Consider the following 24797-nt stretch of genomic DNA (forward strand, 5'->3'; position numbering starts at 1 on the left):
TTATCTCGTTGGGTGCTTTAATGGAATTTTTCTTTTCACTAACAATAGATAGAATAATAACTCTTAAGTTATATTTGATGCATAAAATAATAGATAAAATATAATAATATGATGATAATTACATATTATGTTTAATTTGTATCTTAAAAAGATAAGATTATAAAAAAAATTAATTATTCTTTTAATATAAGATAATTCAATTTTTTCAAAATAAAAAAATATTTTTAATATATTTGATTAAACTTACATACCCTATTTACTTTTAAAAATTATATTAATAATTTAACTTATATAAATTTTTTAAAAAAATAATTTTAATTAATAAATAAATTATTTTATCATAATCTTTACACATACTAAATAAAAAATAAAATAATATTATTTAATTTAATCTTATTCATAATATCAGTTTATCTTATTCTATTATAATTTAATACATCAAACACACATATAATATATTATTTTATTAATAATGATATAAAATATCATATTAATCAATGTCATTAAATAGCAATTAGTGTTCTCCTTTATTTCCAAAATCTCACTTTCATGTGTTGCTCTTTTACCCTTCCGGGTGACAAATAAAAATCATTAATTACTTTTTTTAAACATCATTTTAATAAATATTATTATACACCTATTAATAAATTTCAATCTATTAAAACTAAAACATATTAAAATAATAGTTTTACTCAATTAATATTCAATTATAAATAAGATTTATTGAGATCTCCACTTTCATCTCTAATATAATTTATTGTATGCTGTCGTTCTTGCACAAGTTTCAGCCAAAATAATGTTAATCTTATCCACCTTCAAGCCTAAAGTAAACTTTTTATAACAAATTGCACAAAACTCTTAATTCTTATTTTTTTAGTATTTTTTTTTTCACATTTAATTTTATTTCATAGATTTTTTGTTTGATTTATATATAGAATCGCATTGGCTTAAAATTATTTATAATAATAAAAACTCCTAATTCTTTTATTTTCTAAGTGGAAATCGCACTTACACGTGGTGCTTTTTTACCCCTACGCGCGACAAATCGAAAGTGATATTGCGCGTGAAAGTTTGAATTCCTCATTATTAGGTGACTAGAGCGCAAAACGCAACAGGTAACCACCGTTAAATATTTTAACCCCATTCCGCTCACGCTTCCCCGTTCTCCGCCGTATTTCCTCTCTAAGACGGCGAACGCCACACTTCCGTACATCTTTTTACCGGCTGCTCCAGTCAAAAATAAAAAGCAATTAAATAAAAATCAATTTTACATTTTTACTAAAATATAGAAAGAGAAAGGATCACGTAACATAACAAACTTCTAGAAAGAGAAAGTGAGAGATAATCTTTCTTTTTTTCGTTTTTTTTTTTTTTCTGTTGTTTTTGTTTAAAGGCTTTGAGATTTTTTTTTTCTCTCAAATTCCTCGACGGCTTCGAATATAGAGAGGGATAAAGGGAAAAAAGTTCTTTGAAACGAAAAAAAAGAAAAACCGAAAAAGGATTTTTCTACAAATTTTCTCTCTCTTTCCTGGAAAAATAAATAAATTCCTAAAAAGCGTTGTCGAATTTTCTTAGGAGGTGGTTAATTCACGATCTGAGCTAGGGTTTCGAAAATGTTGATCGGAGATGCGAATTTGCTTTGATTTTGGCTGGCCGATCTTGATTTGCCCCAATTAAGGGTTTTATTTTATTTTATTTTGTTTTTGTGTCAGTTCTTCCTTGGCCTTCACCTTCCAAGACTAATCAATCCTTCCGGGGAAAACCCTTCAATCCTTCATCTTACCATGGAGCCGGCTGTGGTCCTGGCCGCGTGGTGACTTTTTTCGCGAGGGAAAGCCATTGGCGAAGAAGTGTGGCTTGTTTTTTCTTTGGCTTTCAGTTTCATGTCTTTTGCGTCCTACTTCATTGGCATTCTATTAAGGCGCAGTAAATAAGTAAGAAAGTCAAGCTGTAAAAGTCAGAGCTCAAGTTTGCACAGAAAATGAAGGAGCACTAGCGTTAAAGGAAAGGCAGGCTGCCTACTTTATTTACGATTTCTTGAACCTAGGGCTTAATTTGGGATAGTTAAAGAAATGGATGTTGATTCGTCGATGGTGCCAGAGAGCGATCACGATCAGAATCACAACGGAGCTTCGCTATCTCCGGCGCCGATGGAGAGGGAGCAACAGCAACAAAATCAGCAACTAGAGAACCAGGCTTCGCCACCGGGACCTGTTGGATCTCTTTCTCCTCCGGCGCAACAACAGGCTGCAGCAGCTGCACCTGCTGCTCAAGGACAGCCCCAAACGCAGATGGTGGGGCCGAGGTGGGCGCCCACTTATTCGGTGGTGAATGCGATAATAGAGAAGAAAGAAGACGGGCCTGGCCCTAGGTGTGGGCATACCCTAACGGCTGTGGCAGCTGTTGGGGAAGAAGGGACGCCCGGGTTTATTGGGCCTAGGTTGATTCTGTTTGGTGGTGCCACGGCACTGGAAGGGAATTCTGCTGCTTCTGGGACTCCATCATCGGCCGGAAGCGCTGGCATCAGTAAGTTCTTTCTATTTTCTTTCATTTTGATTTGATGTTTGTGTAAGAAAGCCTTAAAATTTATTGCGGTTTAAGTGATTTAAGATGAAAAGAAATTTGGTTATAGATGTTGATTTATGTGTGACAGTGTGGGAACATTAGGGGATTTAGGATGTGCATATTCTTTAAACCATCAATTGTAGCTTCGCAGGAGAAACCATAGCTTAATGCAAGGCCCAGGGTTTTAAATAGCAGTGGTGTAGTGGTATAGCGGCAGGCTATTTTGTGGCAACACCACCAACTGCCACCTTTATTGAGGAAAAATCGGGGGAGAATCTCAACCCCAACTGTAGCAGCATGTCATCGTTGCAAAATAGCTTAACGGAGAATAGCGGAAATAGCAGTCTACTCCGTTTTTTATCCAAAAAAGAAAAAAAATTGATTTCAAAATTAAGGCGAGAGAAGCCAAAAAAAACCCTAACTCAATTCACAAACTTAAATTCAAAATTTCAACCTCAATCATAATATTAAACAGCACAACACAAGTAATTGATTTGAATTTTGAAGGTAAGCAACTATGTAAAACTTAAAATTACCATTTTTGTTAATTCTGTTTCTCTTGAAAATACCTGGTCTTGAGTTGACTGTCTGGCGGTCATCCATTTTTTCTTGATTCTGCTGCTAGGGGGCAGGGCCTGGCGGGCTGCTTGGCTTGTTGGCTGCTGGGTGCCAAGGCCTGGGGGTAGAACTGTGGATCAACTGAAGGAGGCAGGGGAGGCTGCTTTTGCTTCCTGTTTGGTGTTGATATACTCGAATTTGACGGGGATTTATGGGTTTGGTTCTGAGGCAAGATCAGAGAGATGACCATGCATAGAAGAGAGGAGAATTAGATAAGTGAGAAGAGAGGAAGAGGAAGAGTGAAATACAGTGATGCTGTGGCTGAGGGGCTGAGAGCCAAAGGGATGAGGTAGAAAAAGGAAGAGTGAAAAGCGTGTGGACTGTTGAAGTGTCAGTGGGTGACTTTGTGGGGATTGGGGTGAGTGTCTGGTGGGGGGAATGGAATGGGCTTTTGGTGTTTTAGTCAGAATTTTGATTTAGGGGGAAGGGATTGGGAAATTTAATTGTTTGGGGGGAATTTTTCTTAATTTAGGTGGAATTTTTTTTAATTTAGGGGAAAACTTTTAGGAGGGGATTTTATAAATTTTAAGAGGATGGGAATTTTAGTAGGGAAAATCTAATTAGATGGAAGTATAAAATTTAAAAAATTTAGAAATTAATATGATTTAAATAGAGAGATTTATGAGTAGAAGTATAGTCCATGCATAAAAAATGTATATGGATGCTTGACATTTAACATGTTTCTTCTTTGTTAATATTAAATATCAAACTTGTCTTGTTGTTAAACCTAATATGAATACTTTATTATAATATGAAAATAATAGTGCAATTTTTTTCACAAGTAAATTAAAGACATGAGGTGTCATAAATGACTATAAAAATAATAAAATAAAAGTTTTTATGATTATAATTATAATTATAATTATTACATTTTATAGCAAGTTGTGCAAAATAAAAAAAAATTCACGATTGCGATTACCGCAATGATTGTGATGGTCTCTGTTATGTCTCCAATCGCAATAAAAGTGACGTGACTGAAAAGGCTACCGCAATTGCAATTTAAATCCCTAGCAAGGCCAAACTAATTTCATCATTGCTGTAAGTATATAACTGTCTTTTTTTTAATTGGATTGGTAAAGAAACAATTACTCTAAAGAGTATGGGAGTTGTTTCTGGAAAAAGAAAAACTCTAAAGAGGTAGGGAGTGCCAAAGCAGGTAGGTGGTGGGTTTTTTACAGAACAAGAGATGAAGTAATATAATTGTCTTTTAGGTTCGTTGTTGAATACCAAGTTAAATGAATTTTATTGTTGCTGCAGCTTGGAATTTTGGAGGTGACATATGAACTTTACATTCATTGGGTTTTGTGCAATTCAAAATGAATTTTATTTTATTTTTTTTGGTGCAAGCAAGATGAATTTTATTTTGTCTTACAGAATGATAGAAGACTAGGAGTGAAGTATAATCCCTGCATTCTTGAATCTTGTGTAATTGTTGCTTCAGTATTTATTATGGTGCTACTGGATTCTGTTGTTTATTCTGGAGTTTTGAACTCCCCCCCTTTCCAAAACCCTTTTCTGCTCCAATCTCTCTAGAGAAAAAGTTTTGCCAGTATAGATGGTAGTGCAACAATAACAACAACGACAACAATAACAATAAACTAAGCCTTATATCTCATAACAGAGATGGAAGTGCAGTTAACACAAATATCAAATATTCTCTTTAAAGATGTTTTATGGTGCTAAATTGGACTCCAATTTTTTTTAAACATCAAACCTAGTTTCAATGTCAAGTTGAAACTACCCATATGAGATATGTCTGTTTTCTGCTTACAGCTTTAATTTAAATATCCTGCTTTTGCCTCAAATTGCAAATAAAACATGCGTGGTTTCAAAAAACAATATGCCTACATTTTCCTGCCGTTATAATTCATGCTCCTATGATTCAAAAAAAAAAAAAAAGCTTCTTCATTCCTTTGAAATACTCACAATCTAGTGGCATTTGCTATGGTAGCAACTTGCAAGTTTCGGAGTCAACTACATCAGGTTTCTTTCTTTCTATATTTATTCTTTGTTTTTTGTTTATGGTGTAAAACATAATAATATTTGACCGGTTTCAAGTAATAATGCATAACTAGGACCTTGTTTGGCTTGATATTTATTCAGGGCCCTCTACAATCTGTTTTTAACATATGGCATGCCAAGGCTGGTTGTTATTGTCCCCTTTCCCCCTCTGAACAAGTCAATTCTTAAGAAATTTTCTCTATGTTGTTGGATGATGTTCATGCTTCAAACTTTTTTTTTTTGTTTCAATTAAATTGCAGGACTAGCAGGTGCCACTGCCGATGTGCACTGTTATGATGTGTTAACTAATAAATGGTCTAGGTAAGCCTAGGACTGAGGGTTCATTACTTCTGTGTGTTACCTTCCTAAATTATTCTTGGCTTATCGTGTAATTAATGTCATAGGATCACCCCCTTGGGGGAGTCACCTACACCGAGGGCAGCACATGTGGCAACTGCTGTTGGAACTATGGTTGTTATTCAGGTTTGTACACACTGCAGTATTTTATAATATATCTTTTCTCCGTTTTCCATGTTATTATTTAGTTGAACTTCTTTCCTCTGCAGTAAGTAATTCCTCACAGAAGCTTTTATTTTAACTCAGGGTGGAATTGGTCCAGCCGGTTTGTCTGCTGAGGATCTTCATGTTCTTGACCTCACACAGCAACGACCACGGTGGCATAGGTTTGGACCTGAAGGATGCATGTGTGCACCTTATTTATAGTGTTAAGATTGGTATAATAATATGACTTTTAATGGTATTTCAGGGTTGTTGTTCAAGGCCCTGGGCCAGGGCCACGCTATGGACATGTGATGGCTTTGGTGGGGCAAAGATATCTCATGGCAATTGGTGGAAATGATGGTAAGTAATCTGTTATTCTGTTTCTTTTTTTTTTCTTTTTCTGCATAAAAATTTCTTTTCTTTTTCATTTACTTATAGAGATTTTCTAATGAATTCTTTGTTGAAAATTTTGGTGCATCATTTCTAGGTAAGCGGCCTTTGGCTGATGTATGGGCCCTGGACACTGCTGCCAAGCCTTATGAATGGCGTAAATTGGAACCTGAAGGGGAAGGTCCACCTCCATGCATGTAATCTCTCTCTCTCTTTCACACACACACAGAACTGACTTGTGTTCTTGCGTCAATACCAATCTTAGATGATATACCCTGTTCTAATTTTATAGTTTTCGTTCTCTTAGAAGGAGCAGTATGCATGATATGATAGTGTATTTATTGCTATGCCTATCTTTCACTCTGCATGTGGTTGGAGATGATGACTGTTAATGTATCTATATGTATTTCTTCCTTCATAGCATATTTATTGTTATAGCTTTTACATAACATTGTATGCTAAAGCTCATAGTCTTGCTTATGCTCTCAGAAATGATGATGTCAAGCTTGCTTCTTACTTGGTTGTTGTTGTTTATTTTTATTTATTTGATGATTTATCTATGTGATTGTAGGCTAATTCCTTGTTGACAATTCCTTTTTAACTAGGTATGCTACTGCAAGTGCACGCTCGGATGGTCTTCTGCTGCTCTGTGGAGGGAGGGATGCAAACAGTGTGGTGAGTTAAGAAGTCAGCATTCTATGGTGTCTAGATTTAGTAAATGAATGGCATAATATATATATATATATATATATATATATATAGTTTTCTGAACAATATGCCATAAAATTTCATAACCTATAGTATTGTCTTGTTGGGGTGAAGTTTAAATAATCTGAATAAATGTTGGCACTAATCTGAATGTACATTTTATCTGTGTAGATAGGGAGCGAGGCACATTCTAATGAATTGTGAAGAATGTGAAAATAATAGCAATAAAGATATTTTAAAAGATTGAGCTGAGATGGATGTAAATGGTGTCATAATTTTGTTTTTATAAATTTTTTACATCCCTTTTTACCATTAGATTTGCATAACATGTTCTCTCTTCATGGTTTTTTCTCTGTGATTCTTTTTTCAGCCATCGGCAAGTGCATATGGACTTGCAAAACACAGAGATGGTCGTTGGGAATGGGCAATTGCTCCAGGTGTATCGCCATCTCCAAGATATCAACATGCAGCTGTGAGTTTTTCTTTTCTTCCCTTAACTTCATTTTTCAATAATTTTGTTCAATCTATGACTTCTTTTAGTTAGATGAATCACATGCACATGCTATGTTTCTAGGTCTTTGTCAATGCAAGGCTCCATGTTTCTGGTGGGGCACTTGGCGGTGGACGCATGGTAGAGGACTCGTCAAGTGTTGCAGGTACTTGGTCTTTGTTTTTCAGTGTCTTGACTTTTTATTACTTGATGTGCTGTGCTGGTGGGTTTACTTGTATACATCATATGTGGGTTTGTAAAATCTTAAGGTTTAAAAGTAGTTTTCCAGGTCTAATCTGTTATGAATTTGCCCAAAGTTGGTTGCTCTTTCTGCTGGAAAAAGGATGTAATGGTAGCGTAAGAAAGTAGGAAACAGCTTTTCTTAGTCTTACAGCACTTTCTTCAATCTCAGTATTCTCCAATCATGTGACTTGGAGCTTTCGTACTGATTCCTTTTGTTCTCTCTTTCTCTTGCTCTCTCTTCCACCTTATGGTAGAAGTTATATCTGAATTCATTGACATCTTCCATCTGTAACCAACAAACCAAAATTATCATTTCTGTTTGATATCTGAATAATCTTTTATCAGAAAGTTGCAAGACTTAATATTTGATTGAAGGTTTTGTTGCCTCAACTCAGGCAGTATAAATTTCTGGAATTTTGTTGAGTTTATGTCAAAAAGCAGGAAATGTTCAATATCTTAATTTATTGTTAACATATGAACATGTTAATTGATATTGTTATTACATTGAGCATTCAGCCATTTGTTGTCGAAAGAAACACCATTTCTGGAAATATACAAGTTCCTAACCTATTCCCCTTGTTGATAGTGTTGGATACTGCTGCGGGAGTCTGGTGTGATACAAAATCTGTTGTTACAAGTCCAAGGACAGGCAGATACAGTGCTGATGCTGCTGGTGGAGATGCTTCAGTTGAGTTGACAAGGCGTTGCAGACATGCGGCTGCAGCTGTTGGTGACTTGATATTTATTTATGGTGGTTTACGTGGTGGTAAGATGGCCTTTTATTCTACAATATCTGCACCCCATTTTTTCTAGCCCCAGCATGGAGTTATCAGTTATCTATTAGATGCATATTTCATGATATATTGTAATACGTAATTACAGTTCGCTTTTGAACTTTACATAATTATAGTTTCACTTTTGAACTTTCTTAGATATGATTAATCTAGAATGACAGGTCACCCACAGGCTTGTTAACATTTATATTTTGAGGAATAAAGATGTTTTTCCCCATAGATAGTTTTATCTTTAATTTTGTCAATTACTATTTGTATGTGTGATATTTAATTGATGCATTATGGGATTCATATCTAGTTCTTTTGGATGGCTCACTTCATTGGTTTTATTAAATGATCTTCCTAGTTCTTAGCCTTTTAGTTTTTGAGTTAGTGAAGTTTTCTGGCTGATGGCCCATGATTTAAGATTGTTAAGGTAGAAGCGATAAGTTCTTTTTGAGGAAGCCTAATGATAAGTCACTTAGTTCCACTTTACATATTTTTCATATTTGTGCAATGATTGATGATAGCATGTAGGAGTGGAAAGGCTTTGACCGGGAGTGGGAAGAGGAAGGTTGATTGTGATATGGCTATGATTGGATGGGATGGATTGATCATATATTCTTAGGATAAAAATATGGTCTTAAATGGGCTAGTATGAAATGCCAAAATTTAATCCTTTGCCTCATTATTCGAACATTTAAATAGGATATAGGGACATTACAGAATCTGTATAAACTTTGAAGCTCATGGTATGGACCAAAGATTGATCCAGGGGATAGTTCTGGAGGCCTTGATTCTTCCCCACTTCATGAGATCATAATTTGGATGTTTAAAATTAGTGAAGAATTAAGCCAACCACCTTCTTCTTTTTTCTCATTCTCATTTTTTTTGAAATTCCTAATCTATCTTTTGACCCTCCTATCCCTATCAACTTAACTTGCCTGAGGAGGACATTACACTCCCAATTCCTCTCGAACCTGCAACCTACAGGAGTTCGTCCATTATGGATGGCATCTGAGCAAATGCTTAGTTGGCATCTCATATTTAACATCTAGTTGTAAGAGAGGTTAGAGCTTGTGGGTTGAGAATTACAGAAGTTTGTTTCTGTAAGATATCCGTTTTCATGTATCATGGAGTTTAAACTTTAGCTAATTTTTGGTACTTAGTGCTAATCCATATGAGAATCAATATTTGATATTCTTACTAGTGCCTGTAATGTGTTGTATTTATGCTGTAGGGGTGTTACTTGATGACCTCCTTGTTGCTGAAGACCTGGCTGCTGCTGAGACAACGACAGCAGCTTCACATGCTGCAGCTGCAGCTGCTGCTTCTAATGTGCATGCAGGCCGGTTACCTGGAAGGTATGGATTTCTTGATGAAAGAACAAGGCAAACAATGCCTGAAGAAGTTCCTGATGGAGCAGTTGTGCTGGGAAATCCAGTTGCTCCCCCTGTTAATGGGGATATGTATACTGATATAAGCACTGAGAATGCCATGTTTCAAGGATCCCGGTAAGCTACCACCGTATTTTTGTTGTGTTATATGTTTATTGAATGGTTAAGCTTCCTCAATCAATCCTATGAGTTGCTACTATGTGGTTTATCTTAGGAGAATGAGCAAAGGTGTTGAGTACTTGGTTGAAGCATCAGCTGCTGAAGCAGAGGCTATTAGTGCCACACTGGCTGCTGCCAAGGCACGACAAGTTAATGGAGAAGTTGAACTTCCTGATAGGGATCGAGGGGCAGAGGCTACACCTAGTGGAAAACAGATGTCTACCTTGATTAAGATGCCTGATTCAGCTGAGTCAAATAATGTTGCTCCAGCTGGAGTTCGGCTTCACCACAGAGCTGTCAGTATCAGAAAATTTGATCTACATGACAATGGTCTCAAGTCAATATTGGCATTTTCTGTTATCTATAACTTTGTGTCTAATCTTTCCTTTATGCCAACAGGTTGTTGTAGCTGCTGAGACTGGTGGAGCTTTAGGTGGAATGGTCAGACAGCTTTCCATTGACCAATTTGAAAATGAAGGCAGGCGGGTTAGCTATGGGACTCCTGAGAGTGCAACTGCAGCAAGGAAACTATTAGATAGGCAGATGTCAATCAATAGTGTCCCAAAAAAGGTACTAATATCCCTAGCTTTTTACATCATAAAGCAACACCTGTGTTTTTGGAGTAATTGTTGAATGTCTCTCAAGCAAAAAAGGAAGAGTTGAATGAAAAAAGCAGGATCTTCATGGCTGACGCCCTAAGTCCCAAATACCAACACCTAAGAATGATTTCTTTCTATTTGAACAGTTTTTTTTTTTTTGAAGATATTGTCATGGAATTTATCTTTATTGCAATAAAATTGATTATAGTTCAAGTCTTTGAGGTTATCTGAATTAAGATTAATCTTTTCTATTTTTATAGATATGGTACTTGATACATTTAGGATGAGAGTATTTAATTTTGAACTCTCAAGTGAAGAAGATAGGTTTCTCCCTTCTTTTTATCCTAGTGGGCATACATTTATTATCCTCATATATGTTCTGTATTGTTTCTGAGATGGTTATTTCTCTTGATGCAACTTGGAAAGTGATAGAGTGGCAATGTATCTGGATTTACCAGCACTAGCTATCTCAAAGCAGTGAAAGAAATCTGCCTCAGCTTCTTAATCAATCACAGCTTAAATTCGTGAAAATGAAAAGCTTCAAAAGCTACTAATTGTTTTGGTTGTAATTATTTGAAGGCCAGATTTCATTACCATGCTCACAATGCATTATAAAATCCTTTCATTGCCTTGCAATCTTAAGCCATGCACCTTGGCATTAAAAAAAGTTAATTATTAATTTTCTGATGAATTGCTTCTGTTATTAGTTCTCTGTGGCTTGGAGAGAATTCATCCTTGAGATTTCTCTCGTTCTAATTGGATTACTGGACATAAAAATCCTTTTTTTTTCTTGAATATGCTACTTTAATAATGTAATTGTAATAATTCTTATGGATTGAACCTCAGATTTGTTTTTCGGTTGGTCACTAAGATCCTGATGAAGTTATATAGGGGTTCCTCTTAGGAATTTGATTAGTCTTGCTTTGGTGGTCTGGTTATCTTTAAAAAATGCTTTTGTTAATTTATAATGGAGTGTCTAAATTTCACTTTGCCAGGTCATTGCACATCTTTTGAAGCCTCGCGGTTGGAAACCCCCAGTTCGTAGACAGTTTTTCTTAGATTGCAATGAAATATCAGATCTTTGTGACAGTGCTGAACGAATATTTGCAGTTGAACCAACTGTTTTACAGCTGAAAGCTCCTATTAAGATTTTTGGTGATCTACATGGACAGTTTGGGGATCTTATGCGCCTTTTTGATGAATATGGTGCACCTTCGACAGCTGGGGACATTGCGTAAGTGTTTTGATTAAAAAAAACTTGTTTTCTGAAGGCTTTTTACTGGTGATGTATCAACATGGCTAAGGGTTTCAACTGACATCTTTAATATCTTAGACATTGTTGTCTTCTCATGTGTAATCTGCATGTGCTGTATTGCATCTCATTTCGAATCTCAACATTTATTTACTCAATACTGATTATAAAATACTATCAGATATATCGATTATCTCTTCTTAGGAGATTATGTGGACCGGGGCCAACACAGCTTGGAGACCATTACTCTTCTGCTTGCTTTGAAGGTAAATTTAGAAATTTGTTGCTTTGATAATCTTCTTGTGCTCACTTTTACTTCCTATTGAAGTTGTGATGAGCCTAGATTTTCATATAATTCTGTTAACATTACAGGTTGAGTATTCCAATAATGTACATTTAATTCGGGGGAATCATGAGGCTGCGGATATCAATGCACTTTTTGGCTTCCGGATTGAGTGTATTGAGCGCATGGTATTGTCTTATATGTGATAGAAAATATTTCTGCATTCTTTCTATAACAATTTAGTTACAAATCTGATGGCTTGTGTAACAGGGTGAGAGAGATGGAATATGGGCATGGCATCGCATAAACCGTTTATTCAATTGGCTTCCTCTGGCAGCTCTAATTGAAAAGAAAATCATTTGTATGCATGGTGGCATTGGTCGGTCTATAAATCATGTGGAACAGATTGAGAATCTACAGCGTCCGATTACAATGGAAGCAGGCTCGATTGTTCTAATGGATTTATTATGGTCTGATCATGTTACTGTTTTGTTTTGGTCATGAAATATAGCATTCATTGCTTTAATTTGTTGGTTACATTTTACTGCCATTTTCTACTATAGGTCTGATCCAACAGAAAATGATAGTGTGGAAGGGTTGCGACCAAATGCTAGAGGTCCAGGGTTGGTTACTTTTGGGGTGAGTGTGCTACGTCAAAATTTTTGTTAAACTGCAGCATTTAAGTCTATTGTAGCAGCATGTTACATTGATTTCAACATTTGAGGAAGTACTTAAAACTTTTGTTAAACTACAGTATTTAAAGTCTTTTATAGCTGCATGTTGGTTGATTTCAATATTTGAGAAAGTACTTAAATGGTCAATTGGCCTGCAAATTATGGCTGGTTGATCTCCTTATTGCAACATGAAACTATTTCTCTTTCTCTCTCTCTCTTTTTTTCATTTTTTTGGTTTTTTCCTCAGCTTTAGAATGAATGATGCTATCTTTTATTATACCGTTGGGAGTTAAAAGTTTGACTTGAATACTCATTTAAATTGCTTCTGTGTTCCTTTTCCCCCTTGATTGTGCAGGTCCATTTCTTAGTGAAACTGTCTTTTGTTGATTAATTGAATGCTGATTTTGCATGTTATGCTTATGTAAATGGTTTTCCTGTTGCAGCCTGATCGTGTTATGGAATTCTGCAATAACAATGATCTTCAGCTGATTGTTCGTGCTCATGAGTGTGTTATGGATGGCTTTGAGCGCTTTGCCCAGGGACATTTAATCACCCTTTTCTCAGCAACGAATTATTGTGGTGTGTCCCTGACCCGTGCATATTAAATATACATACTCTCTGTCGGGTCCACAGGCAATTTAGCTTTTAAACTTTGCTTCATGCTTTTTCTTTCAGGTACTGCTAATAATGCTGGTGCAATCTTAGTTTTGGGTAGGGATCTTGTTGTAGTTCCGAAACTCATTCATCCTTTACCCCCAGCAATGTCATCACCAGAAGCATCACCTGAACGTCATATAGATGATACATGGATGCAGGTGCTGCCTCTTTCTCTTTGTTAGCAATAACTAAACTTTTGTTATTTTTTTATGCTTTTACTCGGTATTACATGCATTGCTTGTAATACTCATGTTAATCTTTTGTATTTATGGGGTTAGGAACTGAATGCTAACAGACCTCCGACACCTACTAGAGGTCGTCCTCAAGTAACAAATGATAGAGGCTCTCTCGCTTGGATATAGTACATCCTTCCAATTGTTTCTATATATACTCATGTGGGCTTATGCAACCACCTGGGGATTCTGGTCTTCTGTATACATGATGCCATACACGGGCATTTCCGAACTTGTAATCTCTCACATTAAAAGTTTGAAGGCTTTATGACTTTGTGGTTTTTCGCCGGTTTTCAGCACACGGTAGGCCTTGAAATTTATTAAAGATGCAAGTTCAGGAACCAGATTGCAGGCGGCGTAGCTTTACTTTGGTTATGTGCCGAACGTTGCAATTTGGGTTTTTCCCTCTGTAAATTGAGCCACAGGCACGTAGAAAGCAGTTGGGTGGTTTATTCAAAATGGGTTGGTAGTGTTGAGTATTTGTCACATTTAGTTTTTATATGTATTTTTTTGTTCCTCGTTTTAGGTCTAATATTTTTTTCCACCTTGAGGTCGTTATATGTGATGATAAGAGATACAAATATTAAAAAATCTTTGTGGGCGTCACTTGTATCATAGAGGCTTTGATTGGTGTAATTCTCATTTCATCTTTGTCCAATGTAACTTGTGTGTGAAGGTAAGAAACTTTTGTTCCAACATGAACAGTTACAAGTTTTGGTCATATATTTGTTACTTTCTCGTTTCCGCTTATCCATACACATACTAAGAAGAGATGTGGATTTTCATTTAGGCTAACTTTGTTACGATTTTGTCCACAATTTTTATGACTTGTCAAAAGGATAAGGCCTGAGGATCGGTGGTTAGTGAAGGTGGAGAAAGGTGCAAGTATTTTTTTTTTTTTTTTTAATTTTCTCTTACAACATTAATAAAACCTTTTCAGAGACAAGGGTTGGGTAGGGTTCGTACAAACATTCATTCTGATACATTCCTAAGTCCATTCATTCAATCAGCGCAGGAAGAGTTTGTGTTGAGCTGGATGGCTGTCAAAACCTATCACATCTATTAACCCCGCTTTACAGGCCTCTGAACATACGATTTGTTGGGATCCTCAGTCTTGAGTTTGGGGGGACGAAGTTCTCCTTTCTTAGACTGCAAAATACGACGTGCATTTCAAAAACCATCAGTCCTTAGACAATCTTATTTGCTTTCATAAATGAAAATATAGTCGTTTGCTTATCCAAAACCAAAAGACAATTTGACCAAAATATGACTTTTACCTTTTTCCCTGACTTCATAAAATCCCTCCAACTTGAAACCTGACAGCATAGGTAAAGAGAGATCAAAAACAAAAATCCAGATATTGTACCAAACTTAAGAAGTCCACATAAATGGAATTATTCGCTAAATAATCATAAGAGTGAAGTTCACAGTAAACATCCAGCTTGTCATCTGATTAACACTTTATTAACACTCTATTTGGTTACAAGGAAAGAAAAAGTTTTAATCCAATGTTTTTAGCTATCTTGTGCTATTCTGTAGCTCAACCATTAAATTAAAACATTTTCCTTCCTTTCTACCAAAGGAGTCTAAGTGATTTCAACTATAACAAGACAGAGGGTTGAAATACTAGCTTTCTTGTTTTTGTTTCTTAAACACTTCATTGTCAAGTTGGTTGATACTTGCAACTATACTTAAAGAGTATTACTAGATATCAGACATCATGGCCTTAAAAAGCTATTTAACCATCCATGAACCAAAAGAGTAATTCTACATCAAAACTAGTAAGAATTCCTTTAAAGCTGGAATGGGGGAATAACTGAGTGTCATAATTAGAAACATCAAAAGCACAGTCGCAGTTAAATTCTACTTTTCTTCTGCCCCCTCCTGTTTTACTTCTGGATGAACTAATTAGAAGTGTCAGCTAAAGAGGTAAAAATAGAGAAAACATACTCGCTGTTCCCTTGTTCCTTCCCACTGCTCCTCATGTTCACGCTTCCTTTTCCACATCTCCTTTTGCTCTTCTTCATCCTTCTTTAGACGACCTTCCTCTTCAGATATCTAGATGACATAAAAAGGGTTGTTAGCATGGATGGTAGGATATTTACATATCGTTAGCTCACATCAGTAGGAAGCCTTAAACCAGAACAGATGAAGAAAACAAGGATATTGACAGATTCCAGCATACCCTCATTGCCATTTTTCTCCGCCGCCATTCCTGCTCTGTTAATAATTCTCGAACTTTCAACTTCAACTCCTGCTGGAATTCCTCTGATTGTTCATATTGCTGCTCAGATTTTCCCTGGAAATAAACAGACTAGCTTAGTCCCTATGACATAAAAATCTAGTCCCTATGACATAAAAATCTAGAGGAATTGGATGGGATAGGTCACCAATAAATATCTATTTACATAAAAGGCAAAATCAGACAGAAAAGACAACATGAACTTTCATCACAGAAATTATTTCTTCATAAAAAACGAAAAAACACTTATGGTCAATCAAGACTGCATATTGAAAGATTCCATTACTTCCTTAAAAATATGAAAAGCTAAAACTCTGATTACACCCAATTGATCAATATGAGAAGCATGTAATGAAAATATATTAAGGACATACCTCATCAACTAATGACTTTAACTTAGAAGCTGTGTCTTTCTTTAACTGTTTCTTCCTCTTTGCTCTAAGTTCTTCTGCAAATTGCATCAGATGAAATGTGAGAACTTATTTCAGTTACCAAGGTTTTGGTTTGGTTTTGTTTATGTTTATTCATGTAACACAGGAAAGAGAAAGAGAAAAGCTCAATTCAAAAGACCAAATAGAACGAATACATGCTATGATAGCATATTCCCAATTATAACCATTCTGATTTTGCAAAATTGACAAGTTTACTAGTTATTTATTCATAATAACTGCGTATAACATAAAAGAAAAAGTTAACAAAAGAAAAGTGAAAACTGAATGTACCATTAAGACTCTGTTTCAAGTACATGGCATTGGCAATAAGATTCCAAACAAATCTTTCTGATTTTTATGAAAGTTTTGAGTAAGAAGTAACAAAACTATGTGAACAGATAAGGCCTCCTCAGAAAGTTACCTTTTGCAGCAGTAACTTGGCTAAGGATATAATCCCTTTCTTGTTGATCAAGCAATTGTTGTTGGGCTTTTGCTAATGCTGCTCACAAGTCAAAAACTCAGCGTAGTTAAAACAATCTAATATAAAAATATGTAATATTTCTAAAGCAAATATAAATGCATCACAGAGACTGACTATTACAAATTATCCTCAATATTTCTTCATTCAAACCACAGATAAACAAAACATGAGGTATATAAGATGATGCTAGTATGCAGATGCAAAATGCAACATCCTAACATCTTATGTGAAAATAGTGGCAAAACTGATAGTTAATCTTACTGCAACTCTCAATTTGTAATTCTAGTGAGATTATTCCTTGATTTTTCTCCATTAAATACTAGCATATGGTGTTATTAGAGCCCAAATGGTGTCAAATTTTTAACAATTGTATGGGGCCAAATTGATGGAAATTAGGGCTATTGGAGCTAAAAAAAGAGAGGATAACTCTGAATCTGTTTAATCCTTTATCTGATTTATATTGTTCTTTTTTGTATTCAGAATCAACACATCATAATCATCTTTTTTTTTTCTTTTTGGCCTAAATCATAATCATCTTTCAACACTTTAAATTTCAGCTCAAAATTCAAAATGTTTTAAGCAAGCAACATAACAATCAGTGCCTAGCTCAAGTCCATAATGCTAGAAAATAACTCGGCCAAATTCAAAATTTATCAATTTTGATGCTGCTTCTTCTAGTAGGTTCTTATGGTCTTCAGGCAGGGAGCTAACATTCAAAAGAGTAAATGTAGTCAGAAAACCATATATATGTAATCAGCACAAGCAGATATAGGAACAAATACCACCATCAAGAATAAACAATGCTGAATATCAGGAAGTACGATTTTATGTTGTGTGTATATGTGTTGGGAAGGAGGGAGGGGTGTCAATAATTCCATTTTGCGGCGATATTTGTCACGAAGGACCACAAGGAATAGCAAATAATCAAAGTAATAAAACTTAATTAATTTGATAATGAATAATGTTCTGTTTAAAAATTAATCTGATAGAGCTTTCCAGATACGAGAAAAGAGAACCATATAAGATATAAAACATAATCTACTAACCTCCAAATGCCTCTTTTGCTTGTGGATGCTTGCATTTGTCAGGATGGACCATTAGTGATAACTAATAATGTTAAACATGAAATGAAGCAATAAATAACTGAGTTACAAAATCATCAATGGATGAGGAAAAGGTCAAGGAAAAAAGAGAATACTTTACGATACTGTTTTTTGACATCTTCTGGAGATGAATCAAATGGCAGCTTTAGAAACTCAAAAGGATTTAACTTGAAGCAGGAAAGAATCCTACAATTTTCAGAAAAAAGAGTTTAAATCAGCCAAAAGTTAATTAAGAGAGAATATAGAAGAAAGAAGCTCATCAACGATAAACCAAAGTGTGTTACTGCTTGATGGAAGTAAAACATAATAGTCAGAAGAAAACATAAAACAATGATTTGAAAGAGTAAAGTTCTCTCAAGGATTAAGATATTTGTTTCAAATATAATTGGCCCTTAAAGAATGTCATACATAAATAAAGGTCATGAAGTAAAATATTAGATCAGTAATCTATACATAAAACTGCCCCAATTCTGTAGTTGAACACAAAAATGAACATAAAGCAAGCACCATACATGCAAAATAGATATAATGGAAGTTATTGCTGTTTTAGAAAGCAGCCAAGTTATATGTTGCCTCTACGATCAAAATCAGTCACTTTAATTGTAGCAACAGCTAAATAAAAAAGCTTACTAATTGACAATGAGGGGGAGGGTTGGAGGGAGCAGCTATATTGCTGCAACTCTCTTTTCTTTCCTATAGTGCACATTTTGGCTATATATCTGACTCAACAAACAGGGTCTCGGTATGGGGTATGAACCTCCAAAAGGTGCAAAAAGCTTTCACAAAACTGAAACTGTGTGTCAGGCATGTATCCAGCATTCACACCTATACCCAATGAGAGAGAATAATGCACCCTTTGCATCTTTTGTTCTTCCCAACAAAGGTACATGGTAATTTCATGTTACATGGACAGTTTTCTCATTTTAAGTGTACTCCTTGCAGGGTAAGTTTGGGTCAAGAGCATCCAAATGCCCTTAAACTTTTCATGCTATTAGGCTTCGACTGATAGAAGACCGGTCATACTTTATTGTACTTCATATTGATGCACTCCCTAAGTAAATAGTGTATTTAGGGCCTTCACCAACTTTATCACTACTGACTTCACTATGATCTTGAAAACGGTCATCTGTATCAAGTTCTTAATAAAAACGTGTAATCTAGAATCAGTAAGGAGCATCAAATACAAAGAATACCCATCAAAATTAAATGGAAAATTTGAGCAACAAAATTGACACAAACATTTCTTTAATAAGCATATTGTTCTAACCATAAATATCAAATTTAAAAGCTACCAAATTCAGCCAATTAGAGCATGCTATTTCAGCTCAAATTTTACAGAAAGAAAGAAACTTTAGAAATTAAAAAAAAAATAAAAATTGAAACTTTTCCCAATTCATATTTGATGCTAATATGAAAGAATAAACCCTAATAGCTGAGATCCATCGAACCAAAATCACTAAAAACCTCATAAATCCCATGCATAACCACAAATTAAAAAAAAAACAATAATTCCCAACAAAAGAACAAAAAGAGAGAAAACCTGATGACTTCATTGTCTCTTTCAACTTCGCTGACTTCAGCAAAGAATTCTTTAAGAAGCAAATCCTCATCGCCGCTTGTATTGCTCTCTCCCATCGCTGATTTTTTTCCTTAATTTCCCACTCTCCTCTTTTTATAAATTTTAGCTATATCGCAGGCCTGCCTTTGCCTTGCGGGAGCCAGAGCCGAAGAGAAGCAGCAGGAATCGGGCTGCCGGGCTGGTGCTATCTACCGGTTTGGCTCATGGATCCAAGTCGGTTCAAAACTAGTCCACGTGTTATATTCAGTAAAAGTGTTCATGGGCTGGACCCATTAGTACCTCAAAAGCTTAGGATTGGCCGGGTTCATCCTTTTATTTAATATTAAAATATTAATGAAATTTAATATATATATATATATATTTAATAATATACATAAATAAATTTGTCACATAGATATCTACATGAACAACTCTCTTAAATGACACATAGGATAGTTTTTTAAAAGAGTAAGATAGTTTCTTTTAATTACAAATTTGATAATTTTGAATTTATTCAAATATCAAAATTATTTAAATTATAATTGAAAATAAAATTAATTTAGAGATATATTTTCTAAAATTAAAAATATAAAATATGAATTTTATTTTTTTAATAAATAATTTTAGTTGTTTATCAAATAATTTTATTTAAAAAAATTATTTAATTATCAAAATCTTTCAAACATGTTTAAAAATTACAAAGATTAAGTTTATCTAAATTTTTCAATAATTTTTTTTATTTTGATTTAAAAAATTTACATAAGACATTAAAATTTCAAATAACTTTATATAAGATTTTGAAAATTCAAAAAAATTTCATCTTAAATTTTTAAATAATAAGATCATCAAAATGATTATATTCATTTGAACTCTAATTATTAAATTTATATTTCAAATAAATGTAAAAAATTTAATATTATTTTTATCACTTATTATATCTATTTTAAATTTTAAAAATTAATTTAAAAATTATCTATTTAATCCTAATTGCTATTAAAGAATTCTTCTACAAATTTAAGATTATAAATGTAATGTGTTATAGATTAATTTTTTTATTTTTTCAGTAACTTTTTCCCTAGTTATATTCTATTACCATTGCAGTTTTTTTTTTTTTTTTATTTATAACATTTTTTTCAAGATTTATTTTATTATTATTATAGTTTCATTCATATGAAAAATAATATTTTTTCAATTTATTTTTTTCACATATTTTCTAACCTTTTTCATATTTTGCATAATAATTTAGTTAAGATTATTAAAATGAAAGTATGTTAATATTTCTTTTATTATTTAATTTGTCATTCAATAATATATATCTGTATTTTTTAAGAAAAGCATAATTTATTTTTATTTGATATAATCTTATAGGTGTATAAATATTATTTTAAACAAAAATATCCAAAGAAAAGACATATCTTTTTCTTACTATTTTTAGAAAGTTAATTTTTTAATGACAAGTCAATATATATAAATTTTATATATGCTATGAGTTTTAAAGATTTAAATATAATTTAAAAAAAAAATAATTTGTATATATATAATTTTGAAAAGAAATTACTTTGTATATATATATATATTCATATTAAATAAGTAAAATTATTTCGTGTATTGCACATATTATAATATAGTTTGTATTAACATTATAAATAACATTTGTATTAATACATTAACAACCAACATATTAACTTTCAACTATCGCATTTAATAAAAAAATTTAATATAAATAAAAATTTAAATTTAATGCATGTAAGTTTATAAATTTTATACACTCTAAATATATTAACTAATTTCATGTTCCAAAAGTATTCTAAAAAAAATCTATAAAATAAAATTTTACGGTGGTTAAATTTTTTTTTAATGCTGATGAGCAGTTAAAAATCGATTAGTCAATACAAGCTTTTTAGGTCTTCTTAAATAATTAGTATCATCCTAAATGAAATCAAATGAAATCATCTAAAAGAATGAGATTAAATACATAAAAATTAGTAAACAAGGCTCTGACCCACAATTAGGCCCATAATGAGTGGGCAAAACAGATTAAAACATGTGAAACATGGAAAGCTATTTGAAACAGATAAACAAAACCAGGGAGGGGTTCCTTTCGGTTTGATTTTCCAGATTCTGATGCCCCACTAAATGTGGAAATAATAAAATAGTACTAATATTCTAACAACCCATTTTGAAATTTGTACAAATTTTTTTAATTAAATTAAATTGTTGAAGTAGAAATATCCATCACAGTCATAACCCAATGGAAACATGCCATATCAATTTGTGGATGATGGTGTTCCCAAAATTAAAAGCAGTTAGGCCAGACATGACCCATGCTGGAATCCCATTGGCTAAGAATTTTGCAAAAAGCAATAAAAGCCATCATGTTGTAAAGACAGACTAGACAGTCCACCAAGTCAAAAGATGATGTCCTGAATTAAGGATTTTGTTTCAGCTACAAGTAGGCAGAGAATGAGAGAATCATACAAATTTACTGCTAATATTTATGTAAAAAATATATACTATAACATTGTTAAGTCTGCTTTTGTCTCTCATTTTTCATCTTCTAAAAATTCCAAAAGTATTCTCTCCCTTTTCTAGATCTTTTTATTAGAATTTGACTACACAATCACCCTCAAGGAGTGGAAGTGGAAAAACTAGACAGGAGAGAAAAAAAAAAAGAAAAGAAAAGACAGGGTAGTAGTAAGTAATAACAACAATTATAGGTAGAATTTTGGATCAAGACATGGATTTTGATGTGTTGGGTGTTGGAAGGGGGGTGTTTGATCAATCAGGAAGTGGCAATGCAATATGGCTCCCAGAAGAGGAGAGACCTCCTAGGTTCTTTGCAGCCTTCTAAAAAAGGAACAAAGTAATCTCCTTTGTTCCCTCTCAACACTAGCAGTTGTTGCTGATCGTTAGCCATTAGATTCTTGGAGAGAATAAGCTGCTTGTTGCTATTGTCCTTGAGTGGTACTGTTGACTGTTGAGCAAGTGGGTTAAGAACTGCGGCTGCCTTTGACATGGGCTGATTGGGCCTCCTCCAGTAATACTCATAAGCATTGAATGATGCAGCTGCTGCTGGTGCCGCCGTCGATGCTGCTGATGGAATCAGCTTGGCCAGCCGTGGTATCGGTGGCAGTGATTGTGCTAGTGGTGGCGGTGGGGTGGTTGGCTCAACCTTTTCTTCCCTTTCCTCTCCAAGTTTAACCATTTCATCAAAATTTTTAGACCATATTGAGTTCCTATTTGCTAACCATATGGGCTTGTTCATCATTACAGCTAATCGATGCACATTCATTGCTCCAATTGAATGTTTAGGAGCCTGCTCAATCTCATAATACCTATCTTCTACTCCCTCAATTTCATTCTCACTTTCCTTCTCTTCATTAATATCTATTTCACTTACTCTCTCTTCTTCTTCTTCTTCTTCTTCTTCAAAGCTTTCAAACTCTTCTTCCAACTCTTCTACTTCCTTTACTTCTTCTTCAACAGTCATTACTTCATTGACGTCGGACTTTGCTTTACCAGGAGTGGTGTTGGCAAAAGTGAGGACAAGGCGACCATTTTGGCGTTGAGCAAGAAAGTAGTTCTGTGAAGGCACGGAAACAGCTTCAAGAACCAATCTACCATTATCGCGATGAGTCTTCATGCGAACAGATGCTCCATCTTCGCGAGACAGGGAAGGAATTGGTGGAGGAAATGATCGGTGTGGCGATTTCTTGCCAACATCGTAGGTATATTTCACAATTCTTGGTTCCTCACCATAAAAAAAAGTCAGCTGTGGCAGTGCTCGTACTTGCTTTTGCTGTTGGAGTTCTTGATCTTCCTCTTTATCTTCCTCCATGTCACCAGTTTCCGATGGAGGGTATGAAGAGAACCCATCAGATCCAGTCTCTGAACCAAGGCTCTCAGTGCAAATTTCAAGGCTTTTCTCGCTTAAAGAACTAGCTGATCTTTTGACAAGAGGGTGAATATAAGGAGGGGGAAGTGGCTTTTCCTGATCAGCCTTTTGTGATATGATTGAGCTCCATATATCGAACTGGCCAGGCTTTTCAAGTTCCTTTTTGTTGTTTTGTTCTTGAATCGAGGTCCAGATATGGAATTGACCTCGGTCTTCGGTCTCCTTCCTTTCTTCATAATCCTCTTCTCCTTCTTCCGACGATGAGTCTATGGTGGAAACAGGGAATTCCTCGGATGATGCAATCTTTTTCAGGGGAGAGAATCCATGCTGATTGAGCCATTTCTTGGAGGACATATCGGCTGATAAAGTCCTTCTAAGTGAAGCAGCTTTGGCTGGTCTCTCAGTATCTGATCCAAGAATGGAAACTATCCCTTTCTTCTTGGTGATCATGGCCTCTTCAGTGATGTTCAAAGCTGAAGATAAGTGGAGGCTCTTGCTAAGTGGAGCAGACATCTCCAAGTACCAGGCAGATTGTACTATAAATTTTATCTGCATAGAGTGAAAAACAAACAATGAGAGAAAAGTCTTGTAATAGACAAAATAAAGAAGCTATAGCTATACAACATCATCCAACAGATTATACTATAAATTTCACCTTTAACAAGAGAAAAGCAACAGCATCCAACAGAGGTCTGCAAAGAGACCACTGGGGGAGGTGCTTTGCTTGATGTAAGGAGAGGAAAATTAAGATTAGTGAGTGACGATGAAGATGATGCTTTGAGAACGAAAATGGCTGTGGCTTTGATGGCAATGGAAGGGAATGTGGGGTTATTTGTAGGAAGGCAAAAAGACTTTGGAACAGTTTCCAATGGGACCCGCCTACGCCACCATGAAAAGACTCCTCCATTGGTTTCTCGCTTTCCCTTGACAGAAATGTTTGTAATTAAAGAAAAATGAAAAAAAACAAAAAGAGTAAAGAATATAGAGAGGGAGGCCTCATTTTGGTTCACATGCTCTCTCTCCAGTCTCTCCCTTCCATTTTTTTTTTCAAGGAATAAGATATATTAATTATATATTACTAAATCTTTGGAAATCATGTGAAATGAAGTGGAATAGTTACACACATTGATTTGAACAGTCTTAAACACACGATGATATTCTGTTTGCAGTAAATAAAAAAAAGGCAATCCTGTATTGGTATATATGCCTTCTTCTTAACGTGGCAGAACTTGGAAGGCAAAGAGTGGTAAATGGAGAAGAATACAATCGAACAAGAGCTGGACACCATTAATCCTGAAACTTACCAAGTACAGTTCTTGTGTTCCTGATGAACCCCAATCTTCAAAACCTAAGGCTAAAATTATGTCAGATGAGGTTGTGTTTTATTATAAACCAGAAACAGTCAGTGTGATTACCTGTCTGATTACTCATAAAACAAAATGCCATTAATCTTTATAAATTCCAGTTGCAGACTTCCCTTTTCTAATTTGATTCTTTGACTTAATACTTGATGCTGAAATGAAATTAAACAACCATTTTGTACA

At 34.5% G+C, this 24797-nt stretch overlaps 3 protein-coding genes across 3 annotated transcripts; 1 reads left to right on the forward strand and 2 right to left on the reverse strand.

Annotated features, from left to right (window-relative positions):
* The first annotated feature begins 1376 nt into the window (after nt 1-1376).
* LOC111301240 (serine/threonine-protein phosphatase BSL3) lies at nt 1377-14275 on the forward strand. Its single transcript, XM_022896775.2, has 21 exons — nt 1377-2526; nt 5445-5505; nt 5589-5667; nt 5788-5867; nt 5951-6045; nt 6173-6272; nt 6681-6750; nt 7154-7255; nt 7358-7439; nt 8103-8282; nt 9530-9803; nt 9901-10141; nt 10245-10415; nt 11440-11678; nt 11878-11962; nt 12069-12167; nt 12250-12449; nt 12543-12618; nt 13097-13232; nt 13329-13468; nt 13589-14275. The coding sequence occupies exons 1-21, from the start codon at nt 2073-2075 to the stop codon at nt 13670-13672; spliced, it is 3048 nt and encodes a 1015-aa protein (XP_022752510.2). The 5' UTR covers nt 1377-2072; the 3' UTR covers nt 13673-14275.
* A 138-nt stretch (nt 14276-14413) lies between these two features.
* Nucleotides 14414-19590, reverse strand: LOC111301241 (uncharacterized). Its single transcript, XM_022896776.2, has 9 exons — nt 19341-19590; nt 17896-17986; nt 17744-17804; nt 16638-16715; nt 16160-16233; nt 15729-15842; nt 15494-15601; nt 14821-14859; nt 14414-14692 (listed from the first exon to the last, which is right to left on the reverse strand). Exons 1-9 carry the CDS (start codon nt 19433-19435, stop codon nt 14606-14608), a joined length of 747 nt encoding a protein of 248 aa, XP_022752511.2. The 5' UTR covers nt 19436-19590; the 3' UTR covers nt 14414-14605.
* Nucleotides 19591-21824: 2234 nt separating this feature from the next.
* Nucleotides 21825-24217, reverse strand: LOC111302061 (protein FAF-like, chloroplastic). Its single transcript, XM_022897997.2, has 2 exons — nt 23909-24217; nt 21825-23802 (listed from the first exon to the last, which is right to left on the reverse strand). Exons 1-2 carry the CDS (start codon nt 24158-24160, stop codon nt 22141-22143), a joined length of 1914 nt encoding a protein of 637 aa, XP_022753732.2. The 5' UTR covers nt 24161-24217; the 3' UTR covers nt 21825-22140.
* Nucleotides 24218-24797: the final 580 nt, after the last annotated feature.

Source organism: Durio zibethinus, chromosome 15 (genome assembly GCF_047325235.1).
Source record: "Durio zibethinus cultivar Kanyao isolate XHJ-2024 chromosome 15, ASM4732523v1, whole genome shotgun sequence".
NCBI classification, from domain to species: domain Eukaryota; kingdom Viridiplantae; phylum Streptophyta; class Magnoliopsida; order Malvales; family Malvaceae; genus Durio; species Durio zibethinus.